Source organism: Rhineura floridana, chromosome 2 (genome assembly GCF_030035675.1).
Source record: "Rhineura floridana isolate rRhiFlo1 chromosome 2, rRhiFlo1.hap2, whole genome shotgun sequence".
Taxonomy (NCBI): domain Eukaryota; kingdom Metazoa; phylum Chordata; class Lepidosauria; order Squamata; family Rhineuridae; genus Rhineura; species Rhineura floridana.
Genome location: NC_084481.1, coordinates 222,086,657 through 222,099,510, shown reverse-complemented (window position 1 = coordinate 222,099,510; position 12,854 = coordinate 222,086,657). Strand labels below are relative to the sequence as shown.

The 12,854-nt window shown below is 42.5% G+C and overlaps 1 protein-coding gene across 1 annotated transcript in view; it reads right to left on the bottom strand.

Annotated features, from left to right (window-relative positions):
* AKT1 (AKT serine/threonine kinase 1) overlaps positions 1–12,854 on the bottom strand; it is a 178,895-nt gene that overhangs the window by 54,608 nt on the left and 111,433 nt on the right. Inside the window, exons 4-6 of the mRNA XM_061612309.1 lie at positions 7,129–7,240; positions 3,856–4,003; positions 842–973 (exon numbers count right to left, since the gene is read on the bottom strand). Coding sequence (XP_061468293.1) covers positions 842–973; positions 3,856–4,003; positions 7,129–7,240 — 392 coding nt within the window. The remainder of the gene's footprint in view (positions 1–841; positions 974–3,855; positions 4,004–7,128; positions 7,241–12,854) is intronic.

Here is a 12,854-nt window from a genome sequence, read left to right as displayed (position 1 = left end):
GTCAGGATGAGAGCTTGCAACAGGTCTCAGACTGGTGAGCCTGAAGGAAGTCAGATGCAGATTCAGCCAGGCATCACCTAGCCAGCTCTAGCCAAAGGAGGAAACAGCAGAAATCTCTTTACAGCAACACGTACGTTGGGTACACTCTGGTTGGGTACACTGCATGGCATCATGTATAGGGTCAGGATTCCCTCAGTACCATGACTTTGGCCACATCTGCATTATAGATTAAAAGCAGTATCAAAGCACTTTAAAACAGCCAGAGCTTCCCCCTAAGGATCCTAAGGATTGTAGTTTGTTAAGAGTGCTGAGAGTTGTTTAGAAGGCCCCTATTCCCCTCACAGAGCTACAATTCTAGAGTAGTTTAACAATCAGTCCCTCTTTCCAGGGAATTCTGGGAATTGTAGCTCTGTGAAGGTCATAGGGGGTCCCCTAACAACTCTCAGCACCTTTAACAAATTACAGCTCCCACAATTCTTTGGGGAAGCCATGACTGTTTAAAGTGGTATGATACTGCTTTAAATTTATAGTGCAGAGGGGGCCTTTGTTTCATGGCAAACCATGGGTTTTCCCAGTTCTGCTGTTATGGCAAACTATCGATTTGTCATGAAAGAGAAAGTCTGAGAATGCACAAGGGAAGGAGGGTGACAAAGGAGCACGTGAGTCCAAAGCTTACGTACCACCAAAGCGTAATCTGGTGTTATGCCTGATTGACCGTAGGAGATACTGAATTTGCTGTTTCTTGCTTGCCACAAGGAACTTGTTCCCCAGGCCCTTCCTCATCTCTTCACAACCCCTCTCTCAACCAAACAGGAGCTGGGGCTGAACCTCGATGACCTACCTTTGCAACAATCACCTCCTTCTTCAGAATTTTCATAGCATAATACCGCCCAGTTGCTTTTTCTTTCACCAGGATAACCTTTCCAAAAGTACCTTTTCCCAGTAGCTTAAGATATTCAAATTCATTCATAGTCTGTTGAAAACATGTTTCAAAGGTTGTTAGGGATTTATAGGCTAACGTCCCAAAATATCTGAACAAAGTAAAATGACTGACAGCTTGGAGACAGCCTGTACTTTAAAAAAGAAAATATGGAGACTAAAGGGGAATCTTTGCCAGCTACACACACAAATCAGGAACTGCCCTCTCACGGAACAGTAGTTATCATTTTGAGAGACAGCCTATCACACAATCCAAGGATATAAATCAAGGCCCCATTATTAAACCATTTTGGGAATTGTAGCTCTGAGAGGGGAATAGGGGTCTCCTAGCAACTCTCAACCCTTGATAAACTACAGTTCCCAGGATTCTTTGCAGAAAGCCATGCATGTTTACAGTGGTGTCATAGTGCTTTGAATGCAGATGGGCCCCAAGTTTGTCTAAGTGATTATGAGAACATTCGTAGAACTCTTCTGGATCAAACTTAAGTTCTATCGAGTCCAGCTCTTGTTCCCCATGGACGGCAGCCATTCCAGGATGCCCACAGGAAGGGAATGATGGCAATAAGTGTAAAAATAGGGCACCAAATAAGCTGAAATAAAAACTAAAGGGGTGTAAAGAGACAGCTGCCAGGGCTAGCTTCAGAATTTTGGGGACTCCTGGCAGAGCACCAACTTAGGCCCTGTAGCAGTCGCCATCTTGCTGAAATAGAATGGGGCAAAAGTTACAATGCATTCTGGGTAAAAAAAACAAAGTGGCAACTGCCATGTTCTTGTGATGGCAGAGTTTTTTCTTTAATTCACAGTGTGAGTTCTTTAATTCACACTTCCTTTAATTATTATTTTTTAATTCATAGGCTCAGGCAGCAGTGTGGGCTCTGGTATTTGCCTGAGAGTGCCAGGAGGCGGAACCAAGCCTGACAGATACACAGATTGACAATTCCCAGAATGAGTCTCTCTCAAGAGAATGTCTGTATCCTGGTTAAAGATTGCTTGGGGGAAAAAATTCAGGCTGCAATTCAGGAAAGCAGATTTTTAAACAAGGGAATTTTTTTAAAAAAAAGAAATTGCACCCCCACCTACAGCCTTAAAGTGGCATAGTCTGCTCAAGTATCTCAAGATTTAATCTGCCGTCTGTGCAGGCCAGCCCTCAGTTCTTCCTTGACACTATGATCCCATCTGCACTATATATTTAAAACATAAGGAGTTTTTAGGAGACCCCTTTTCCCCTCACAGAGCGACTATAATTCCCAGAGTTCCCTGGGGAAAACGACTTGATTGTTAAACCACTCTGGGAACAGCAGCTCTGTGAGGAGAATAGGGATCTCCTAACAACTCTCAGCACCCTTAAGAAACTACAGTTCCCAGGATTCTTTCAGGGAAGCCAGGAGTGGAATGATATGCTTTAAATTTATAGTGCAGATGGGGCCATAGTCTCAAGGAAGAATGGAGGGCTGGCCTGCACAGGCAGCAGGATAAATCTTGAGGTACTTCAGCGCACGATGCCACTTTAGGCTGTAGCTGGGGGTGCCATTTTCAAAAAATCCCTTGTGTAACAATCTGCTTTCCTTAATTGCAGCTTGAAAGATTCCCACCCAGCCCCTTCTAGCAGTCTTCCCACTGTACTCTGACAGCTGCCCTATTTGGCCACGCCATTTGCCTCTGACCCCACTGGGCCTCTTACACTGTCTGTCAGGAAAGCTTGCCCTCCCTTCATGACTGATTTTATCACGAGGAACTCTTGTAAGCTTCCAAGGAAGCTTAGGGATTTCCTGGAGCACAGCTAGACTACAATTCCTAGCATCACCATCATCATCAGCTGCTGCCATTGGCCATGCTAACTTCAGATGATGGGAGCTGGAGTCTGTCAATATATGGAGGGCACCATGTTGAGCACTCCTGCTGTGTGGCAACCTAGGCCCAAGGTCAGGGGTTCCCACACTGTGTTCTCTGGACCACCAGTGATCCGTGAGCTTCTTCCAGGTGGTCTGCAGCATGTCTGTGGAGTCGTGGTTGAAGACAGGAGATGGCAGATCCATGACATGAAATATTTACTTTTAATTGTATTTTGACCGCTTCTTTTATTTCTTATGCTGCATTCTACTGTATTGCAATTCGAGTTCTATAGAATGTAAACTGTAATCCAATAAAATACAACACAATAAAAATGAGAACTAAAAGAAGCAATAAAAATACTATTTAAAATCATGCAGCACCTTGCACAGTGCATCACAATTGCTACAATGGGTGCAAAAATCCTTAAGTGGTCCACAAAGACCGTTTACAAATGATCCACAGGGAATTTACAAATGATCCACAGGGGAAAAAGTCTGGGAACCAGGGAAGCACACCTGGTGCTATCACTGCCTGTTTTTAGGTGCCAGGTAAAAACATTTTTATTCACCCAGGCCTTTGGAATTTTATTTTCTATTTGTTCTTAGTCAGGTGGGGAGGAGTTGGATCTTGTCTTTATGTGCTGTGATGTGAATTTTGGTCATGTTTTTATTCTGGTTTTTATAAATGTTTTTTTAATTTTGTAAGTCGTTATGAGTTTCTTTTGAAAAAAGCGACTAATAAATAAATAAATAAATAAATATTATTATTAGATTTATATCTCGCCCTTCCTCCCAGCAGGAGCCCAGGGCGGCAAACAAAAGCACTAAAAATATTAAAACTTCATAAAGACAAATTTTAAAACACATTAAAACAAAACATCTTCAAAAACATTACTTAAGAAAAGCTTTCAAAACATCTAAGATTAAAAAACATTTTAAAAACCAAGGTTTAAGAACATATTAAAAAGCAATTCCAACACAGACGTAGACTGGGATAGGTCTCAACTTAAATAATAACCACCACCATTGACATTGGGAATTAGTACTTGGGGGCGGGGGGAATCCACCTCAACCCAATACTTACGACTTTGTGTTTTGGTTTCGTCATAGAAATTTCCATTTCTTCAGCACCTGAATTATCACTGGGAGAACCAGATCTAAAATCCATTATTTCTTCCTCTTGCTTCTTAAGGCTGTCTGCTACTGTTTGGATGGCTTTTGTCCATTCTTCCCTGAGAAAAGAAATCAATAAAATAAAAACAGCAGCTGTGTGTTACAGTCGTGATCCTGCCACAAGTAAACTGCTGAAAACAATTCACGTTATTGGTTAAAAAATCAAGCTGTCAAAAGGCAGATGATTCCAGGTGTTTTAAAAAAGAAATAGATGCTGGCATGAACATGGAGAGAAGTGTTCATGCCAACTGCTAGCACACACACATTAAGGACACACTGAATCATTAGCTATGCTTTTGTAGGAATGGATGTGGCCCAGAGAATTTCCAAGAATTCAAATATTAAAAATTCATCACAATTTTTGCACATAACACATAAACAACTAAAGACACATATATTTAAAAACTCAAAACAGAAGTATAAAATCAAAATAAAATTAAAGAAGCTTGTTGTGTGATTGACCTGTTTACATTTTTTATAATTCCCATCATAGGTGCTTTGAGGAAATTACATTTCTTATTGTATTTTATAATGATTTCAGGGTTCTTAATTTTATTTAATAAACGTATCAATTGCTTTCTCACTAAAATAAGTTTACAGTAATGCAAAAAACACTGTAGGTGCACAGTATGAAACCTAAACTGCAAGAACTTAAAGTAGAGGGGTAGTAATACCGATCAGTATCAGACACAGCTTTTTTTTCTCCCTCTCACGTAATACTGCAACTCAATGTTGGAAAATTCAGGACAGACAAAAGAAAATACTTCTTCACACACCACACAATTAATTCACTCCAAGAGATAGTGATGGCCACCAAGTTGGATAGCTTTAAAAAAGGATCAGACAAATCCATGGAGGAGGATAAGGCTACCAATAGTTAGTAACCCTGATGGATATCTCTGCTGTTGGCTGGGCAGCACAGGTGGGCGGAGTGCTACTGCGCTCAGGTCTTGCTTGCTGGGTTCCCATGTTGCTGTGTATTTGCATGTAGAAACATGCGTGCAAGAGATGGGGGATGACCATAGCTCAGTGAAAGAGCACACACTTTGCATGAAGATGGGCCCGGATTCAGTTCCCACCACCTCTACTCCTGCTAAAAAAAAAAAGGGGGGGGAATGCATTACAGGTGATGTGAAACACCTCTCCATCCAAGACCCTAGACAGCTTGGTAAGGTAGCTCACAATGTAACAGTTTTAGATGATCAAGGAAAAAAAACAGGCGAGTGGCTTGACGGAGCTCCTTAAGGAAGAAAGGCCACATCTGCACCATACATTTAAATCAGTATCGTACCACTCTAACAGTCATGCCTCCTGCAAAGAATCCTTGGAACTGTAGTTTGTTAGGAGACCCCCTCACTGTCCTGCCTGAACTCCTGTAGTCAGACACGAAAGTGGAGGTGTGCTTTTCTTTAGTAGATTTAATAGCAACTTTCAGTTCAGAGCGCTTCATGAATCAGCCTACCCAGAATTCAGCGTCTTTACTAGGAGTAACTACACATGACTATACTGCGCTTAAGACGTTATCACAGCACTAGTCATGCCCTGTCAACGTGCTTAAGTAAGGATGGGTGGGCACCCTACTTGCGTGAACCGAGTGCCATTGTTGAGAACGTGTGCGCTTATTTGCCGGCGCAACCACCTCCATGTATATGGCAAGGCGGCTGCTCTGCCTCAGTAAGACCCTCCCCATCAGAGGGAGGGGGACTGCACTGGGGCGACAGCAAGCGGGCATTGGAAGGGAATGAACACTGGGCAGAAAGGCAACTGCCTGACTGGGCTGAGCCTCCTTGTGGGTAACTGGAGTTATAGGGGCGGAGCTGTTACTGTCCACAGCAGAAGAGCTTTCAGAATCCAGTGCACCTGTCGGCCTGAAACTGGAACCGTCATCCCATTCAAAGTCCTCCTCTTCCTTCTAGCTGCCCCACCCCCTTTCTGTGGGGCTCACGACACTCACAGAATTACAGTTCCCAGAGTTCCCTGGGAAGAGGGATGGACTGTTAAACCACTCTGGGAATTGTAGTTCTGGGAGGGGAACAACTCTCAGAGCCCTTAACAAACTTCTTTGGGGGAAGCCATGATTGTTAAAGTGGTGTAAGTGTGCTTTAAATGTAAGGTATAGGTGTGACTTCATTCAAGAGTATAGGGTCCACCATAGGGGTTTGGGGCGCTCTGTGTGTGTGTAGAAACAAACCCTACTATGTGCGCCAACCAGTCTCCTATCTAAGAAACAGAGGCCATGGATCAAGGTTTCTCCCTCTGAATTGGGTGCGGGGGTGCAGGCAAGGAGGAATATAAGAGAGTGAATTTCCCCCCCAAAAAGGTACACAGAGCCAAAGGCAGGTTCAAGTTTTAAAAGATGATAGCCAGCATATTATCAGGAATCACTGCCTTTATATTTTTCAACTATTTTAAATCTTAGTTTGCAGACAAGCATGAGTTATCTTTACATATGTTAACATACAAAGCCCTAAACATCTTGGCACCTGGTTATCTGGAAGACTGCCTGTCCCCTGCATGAAGCTGTAAGATCACTTACATCATCTGGGACCATTCTACAGAATATCACAGGGTGGTGACCCGAAAATGGGCATTTTCTCCTGTTGCCCTTGTATTGTGGAATGTTCTTCCCTTTACCATGTGTGATGCAGCAACCATCAGTTGCTTCAGATATCTTGTAAAGACACACCTTTTTGCCCAGGCTTTCCCTGACCCATAACATTGGACCCTGTTTTCATGTTTATGAATTCCCTGAATTCCTGTTTTTGTTTGTTTTCATACTGCCATTTTGCTGGTTTTATTTACATTTTTGTTTTAATGGTATTGTTTGCTGTTCCTGTGTTGTACACTGCTTAGAGATTTTAAAAATATTAACCAGTTTATATATGTTTTAAATAAAATAAAATCATGGCTATTACAGAAGATGTTAACACTCACCCCCAACCTTGCGCATGCGCGCTTCTGCATACACAAGAAATGGCCAGTTCCTCGTACAAGAACATCTAATTCACCCCCACCCAATTTGACACAAGCGAACTTTGAGGGAAATGAGACTGTAAAACCCACAGCACCAGAGCTATTTAAAAAAGAAAGGAAGAAGCTTTGGAGAAGGAGCGCACTAATAATGCTGAACATTTACATCTGCTTTTGCAAGTTGCTTTTGTATTTAAGTCTGAAGGAAACATACCGCTCCTCTGGAGTCTCCACATGAAACGTTCTTTCAATTACTGTAGTCCACTGCAGGCATCGAATGATGAATGTGTTTGGTTTAGGTCGCTCCGTCTTCATCAACTGGCACTCTAGCACAGAGCGAGGGAGGAAAGTCATGGTATGTAAGCAGGTTTAAATAATCATTTGTCTTTATTCTTATCTACCAAACTGTTGCAATTAATCAGGCATGGAAATTTCTGTAAGGAGCTCTTCAGGAGAGGGGTGGCGGACTGGGCTGCCGACTGAACAGAGCAAACAGAACAGCCTGGTGGACAGAACTCCTTAAGATGTTGCACTTTCATCGTGCAGAAGGCCATCAGCAGTTCTGCCTGGCCAAAGATCAGAACATGGGGCCCATGCAAGGCACAGGTTTGCGTTGCACATATTCTGCTATCCACAGGACAGACGTTCAGCACAGTTACAGAGAATGAGAAATTGCTTCAGATTTCTGGGTAAATGGCTACCTGATGGGCCGGATTCAACTAAATTGCTGCACTAGTGGAAGCCAGCACAAGGATTCCCACTAGCACAAGAGGACTCCCCCCCCCCTTGCAGTCTTCCCCCAAATCTGCTCCAGAGGGTCGGGAGAACAGCAGGTACGGGGAGGAGAGGGGAGATTGTTCTGCTGGGCAAGCAGAAATGCTTGTGCTGACAAAATGATCTCCTCAGTGGTATGCTGAATACAAATCTATGGATTGTATCTGACTAAGTACAACTCAGAATAGACCCGATGAAATCAACTAACTTATGCCCACTGATTTCAGCGTGTCTGCTATGCATATGTCTTAGTTAGATACAACCCAATGACTATTGTTGACACTGGTTTTCTGATTATCACAACTTTCTCTTGCTATCCATGCATTAGGACACGTTATCGTGTACATATATGGATTTCCCCCTTGTTTTCCTCTTCTGTTTTTTCTTCCTTTCTCTGTTTTTTTTCGTTTTCTCTCCTATTTGCTTAAGTATGATTTGGTAATCAAACAGGGGTCCCCAACCATTTTGGGTCCGTCTAAGAAACTGTCCTGGACACCACAAAAATACCCATTTCACAAGTGAAAAACTGATGAAACTCAGTACTCCCCACCCACCCACCCACCCAAACCAGGCAAAACAATTACACAGACCCCAAAACATATAATGCAGACAAAAGAGTAGGCTAGGCCCCTGCAAACAAACAAACAAACCAGGCACTCATCCAAACAACTTTCTTTTAAAAGCCCCCAAACCTCATTTTAAAAGATACCTGGAAGGCTGTCTTATCTCTTATATACCCAGTCAATCACTGCGCTCTGCAATGAAAGCCCCCTGCAGATACCATCTTATCTGGAGGTCTGTTCTGCACAACACAGGAAATGGACCTTTAGTGTAGTGGCACCTACCCCTTTGGAATTCCCTCCCTTTAAATATTAAACAGGTACCATCTCTGTTATCTTTTCGGTGCCTACTGAAGACTTTCCTCTTTCAACAAGCCTTTTAAGCAGAGACCTTATCCCAGTCTACGACTGTGCTGGAATTGCTTTTTAAGATGTTTTTAAAACTTTTTTTAAAAAAAGATGTTTTGTTTTAATATATTTTAAAGTCTGTTTTTCAGATGTTTTAGAGTGTATTGTTTGCCGCCCTGGGCTCCTTCTCAGAGGAAGGACGGGATATAAGTTTAATGAATGAATGAATGAATGAATGAATGAATGAATGGAGGGGGGCCCTTGGTGAGCACCAAGTTGGTATCTGAGGACACTGTGGTGGTGATCCAGATACAGCTTTGTATGTTTTATATTGTAAAATCAGCCCTCAAACAGATCCATGTCAACCTGTTAAGTCTAGGGTTAGAGAGGTCAGTAGTGGACATCTTTTTGTTTTCGCCACTTGAGGGTATTTGTATGGTAGAAGGAAGCAGCTTATAAGACCCCTCTTTCTATTCATGATAGGAAACATGAACATTATAAGAGTCAAATAAATTCACTTCCAGTTCTCAATACTAGAGGGGGGGGGAGTAGGGGGATGACAATGGCCATGGGGTGCGGCGGGGCTGGAAAAATAATATTTCAAGATCAGGTAAGTGAATTGAATAATTCAATATTGGTATCACAAGGTGTGGTGTTTGACTCTAGCTGAAAAATTAACACCAAAGTTAAAGGTGTTGAGGGGACAACAACAAAAAGTCTTAATTGAGGAGTGGTTTGATTTCATTATGTATACAAATATAAGAGACCACAACTGTAGTCCCTGCCAAGCCCCTGCAAAGAAAACCAGGTGCTCCATCCAACAACTAAAAAGACCCACAGCCCCCACACCTCATTTTAAAAGATATCTGAAATATTGTCTCATTCCTTATATACCCAGCCGATCACTGTGCTCTGCAGGGGAGGGCCTCCTGCAGATACCAGCTTATCAGGAGGTCTGTTCTGCGCGATATAGGAATCAGGCATTTAGTGTTGTGGCACCTACCTGTGGAATTCCTTCTCCTTAAATATTAGACAAGCGCCATCTCTGTGCCTGCTGAAGACCTTCCTCGTCTAACAAGCCTTTTAAATAGAGACCTTTAACCCAGTCTACATTTGTATTTGCATTGTTTTTAAGATGCTTTCAATGTTTTACCATGTATTGTTTGCCACTCTGGGCTCCTTTTCAGAAGGAGGACAGGATATTAAATAAATAAAGATCTATCAATGGAAAAGTGAATAAAGTAACTTGCACCAATACAGAAGATTTTGTGGTGGTTGAAAGGCCCCCAAAGGTGAAGTACAAATTATTTCAAAGTCCCACACCCTCTCCCTTGTAATAGGCAGTACCCAAACCAAGTGTGTAATATGATATCATCAAGTTGTGCACTGTGCCTGCATCATTGGCAGCCCGTAAGATTATATTTATTTTTTAATTATTTTCTTCATTTTAATACCAAACACTGAATTAACTTTGCTCCAGGAAAGGAGCCTTGCTCATGCAGCATGTTTTAAATCTTAGAGTATTAATGAAGATATGAACACGCTCCACCATCAAGAGAATATAACTCACTTGGCCTGCAACCACTAGAGCTTTGGATACATTCCATGCACACACTCTGGCACTTGCCAAGGTGGTTCTATTAACGCAGTAACTTAAAGAGCATGGCTGCTTTTAAAACTAAAAGCTTTTAATTTGCACACTTACAGCAAGTTTAAATATTTATTGCCATTGGCTGAGTTTTCTTGACAACCCCCCATGCCCCCACTTCCATCCTCCCTTAATTGCTGTATTTTGGGCTGCATATTTTATGCCTCATTTACTGCTGAAATTGTGAAGCTTCTCAAAGAGTATTTTTTGTGTCTTTTTTGATGGCAAGATCATCAAGTTTTTCATTCATGGCGCACCAAGGTTACACAGCATCCTACTAAAGGAGTGCAATTAGATTTAAAAACGGCATTAAATGAGTAATGAAAAAAGGACGCTTCAGTGAGATCAGCACACAAATTCCTTCATTTTGTTGTAACTGGGAATACAGGAAGAGTCAGAGATATTGTTATCGTAAGTCTGTAGTGGCGGGTGTCACTTCACAAAGTCAGCTTGTGGGAGCATAGAAAAAGCCTTCCAGAACTGTTTTGACTCAGACCGCTGATCCATTTAGGGCCAGCTTGGAAATCTATAATAGTACCCATCTATTCCCACAACAGAGCAAACAGCAGCACTGATGGAGTGGGGGCAGGGGTGGGAGTAGAGTTGAACTGGGGAAGGGCCATGGCTCAGTGGTAGAGAATCTCTGAGCGAATCTGCTTTGCACACACAAGGTCCCAGGCTTAAACCCCCCCACCAGCATCTCCAGGTAGGACTAGGAATGCCCCATGTCTGAAATCCTAGAGAGCCACTGCCAGCCAAAAATTTGTATTAAAACATTTATTAACTATTTATTAACTATACTACTACTACTACTAAAATCCAAAAGAAGCCCAGGACAGCAAACAACAACTGATAAAACAGTAAAAAATACATTAAAAACAATTCCAATACAGATGCAGACTGGGATAAAGGTCTCAATTTAAAAGGCTTGTTGGAAGAGGAAGGTCTTCAGTAGGTGCCAAAAAGACAACAGAGGCAGTACCTGTCTCAATATTTTTTGTTGTTGTTATGTGCCTCCAAGTCGACTACGACTTATGGCGACCCTATGAATCAGTGACCTCCAAGATATTTAAGGGGAGGAAATTTCATAGGGACAGAGCCACAACCCTAAAGATCCACTTCCTATGTTGTGCGGAACAGGTCTCCTGATAAGATGGTAAGTGCAGGACGCCCTCAACTGCAGAGCAAAGTGAATGACCAGGTATATAAGGGGTAAGACTATCTTTCAGGCAGCACTTGGAAGTAATTAGTTACAAAAAACAAATTACCTGTAATTCATTACATTTTTGAGGAACGAGTGGGTAATTCCTTTACATTTTGATTGTAATAGAATGAGGAGTAATTTTATTACTTTTGAGGAGTAATTGTAATGTTTCCAGCATTACTTTGGGGCATTACTTTGGGGGCGGGAGCAGGGGAAGTCTTCTGCCCCTCTAATTTGTGGATGAAAATCATGTGCCTCAAACTGGGCTTCTGTGCAGCATTGCTCTTGCCTCGTGCTCTGTGGGTCGGTAGGAGGTAATGGGGGAGGAGGTGGAGAGCGAGATGGGGGTGGAGTGGAGAAAACAATTGTTTAAAAAAATGGATGGTGGTGGAGAAGAATGCAGTGGAGGGAAAAAGGAGTCGGAGGGCGAGAACATGGATAAAGGAGGAGAAGGAGACAGCAGCGGAATGGAGATAAAGAACTGTGGAGATATGAGAGAGAGAGAGAAAATATATACTGTGTTTGTACTTGGCAGCCTCCACTGCCCTCCCTGGCTACTGTGCTGCATTTGCAGTGTTTTCACTTTTTTGCATCTCAGGGGAAAATGTTTGCTTGGGTGCGTGTTCCTTAGTTGGTGACAGAACAGGGCCCGGGAGGTGGTTAAGTGACGAGAGATTATGCTGGCTGGCTGTGAGTGTGTGTGTGGGGGGGGGGTTGCACTTGGTTTGACGTGCAAAGATCTGAGCAGTGGCCTCTCGGCTTCCTTCCCGCCTCTCTTACCAGCTGAGAAACCACCACTGCTATGTTCTGAATTAAAAAAAAATATACTCTGTGTTTATTTTTTATGTTGTTTTATGCAGCTTACATGTGCAGCAGCCAAGGCCAGTACCTTGTAGGCACTCTAGGTTTTTTTTTAAGTAACTTAAGTGTAATTGTAGTGATTACTTTTGAGTAACGGTAAAGTAATCAATTCTTTCAGAACAATTGTTATTGTAATGGTAATTCATTCCTTTTTGGGGCCATGCAACAGTAGTAATTCATTCCTTTTAAAAAGTAGTATTTCAAGCTCTGCTTTCAGGTATCCTGATCTCAAGCTGTACAGGGCTTTGTACACCAAAACCGGCACCTTGAACTTAGCCCAGGAGCTAATTGGAAATGTAGAGAATGCTAAGTAACATGGACCAGGCAGTTTCCTATGCTCCCATCATTTTTGCCCATCTAGAAGCAGCCTCAGCTCAGTCTTTTGCAAACTTCCTAGTCTGAGTATCTCTTCTGGCACTGAGTGCACTTCAGAGAATCTTGGGAAACTTCCAAGGTGCAAGTTCTGTTTATGCTGGTTCCTGACCAGGCTCACTGGGCATAGCTGTCACCCTACATGAGCCAAGGGGGAGGAGGGAAAACACACG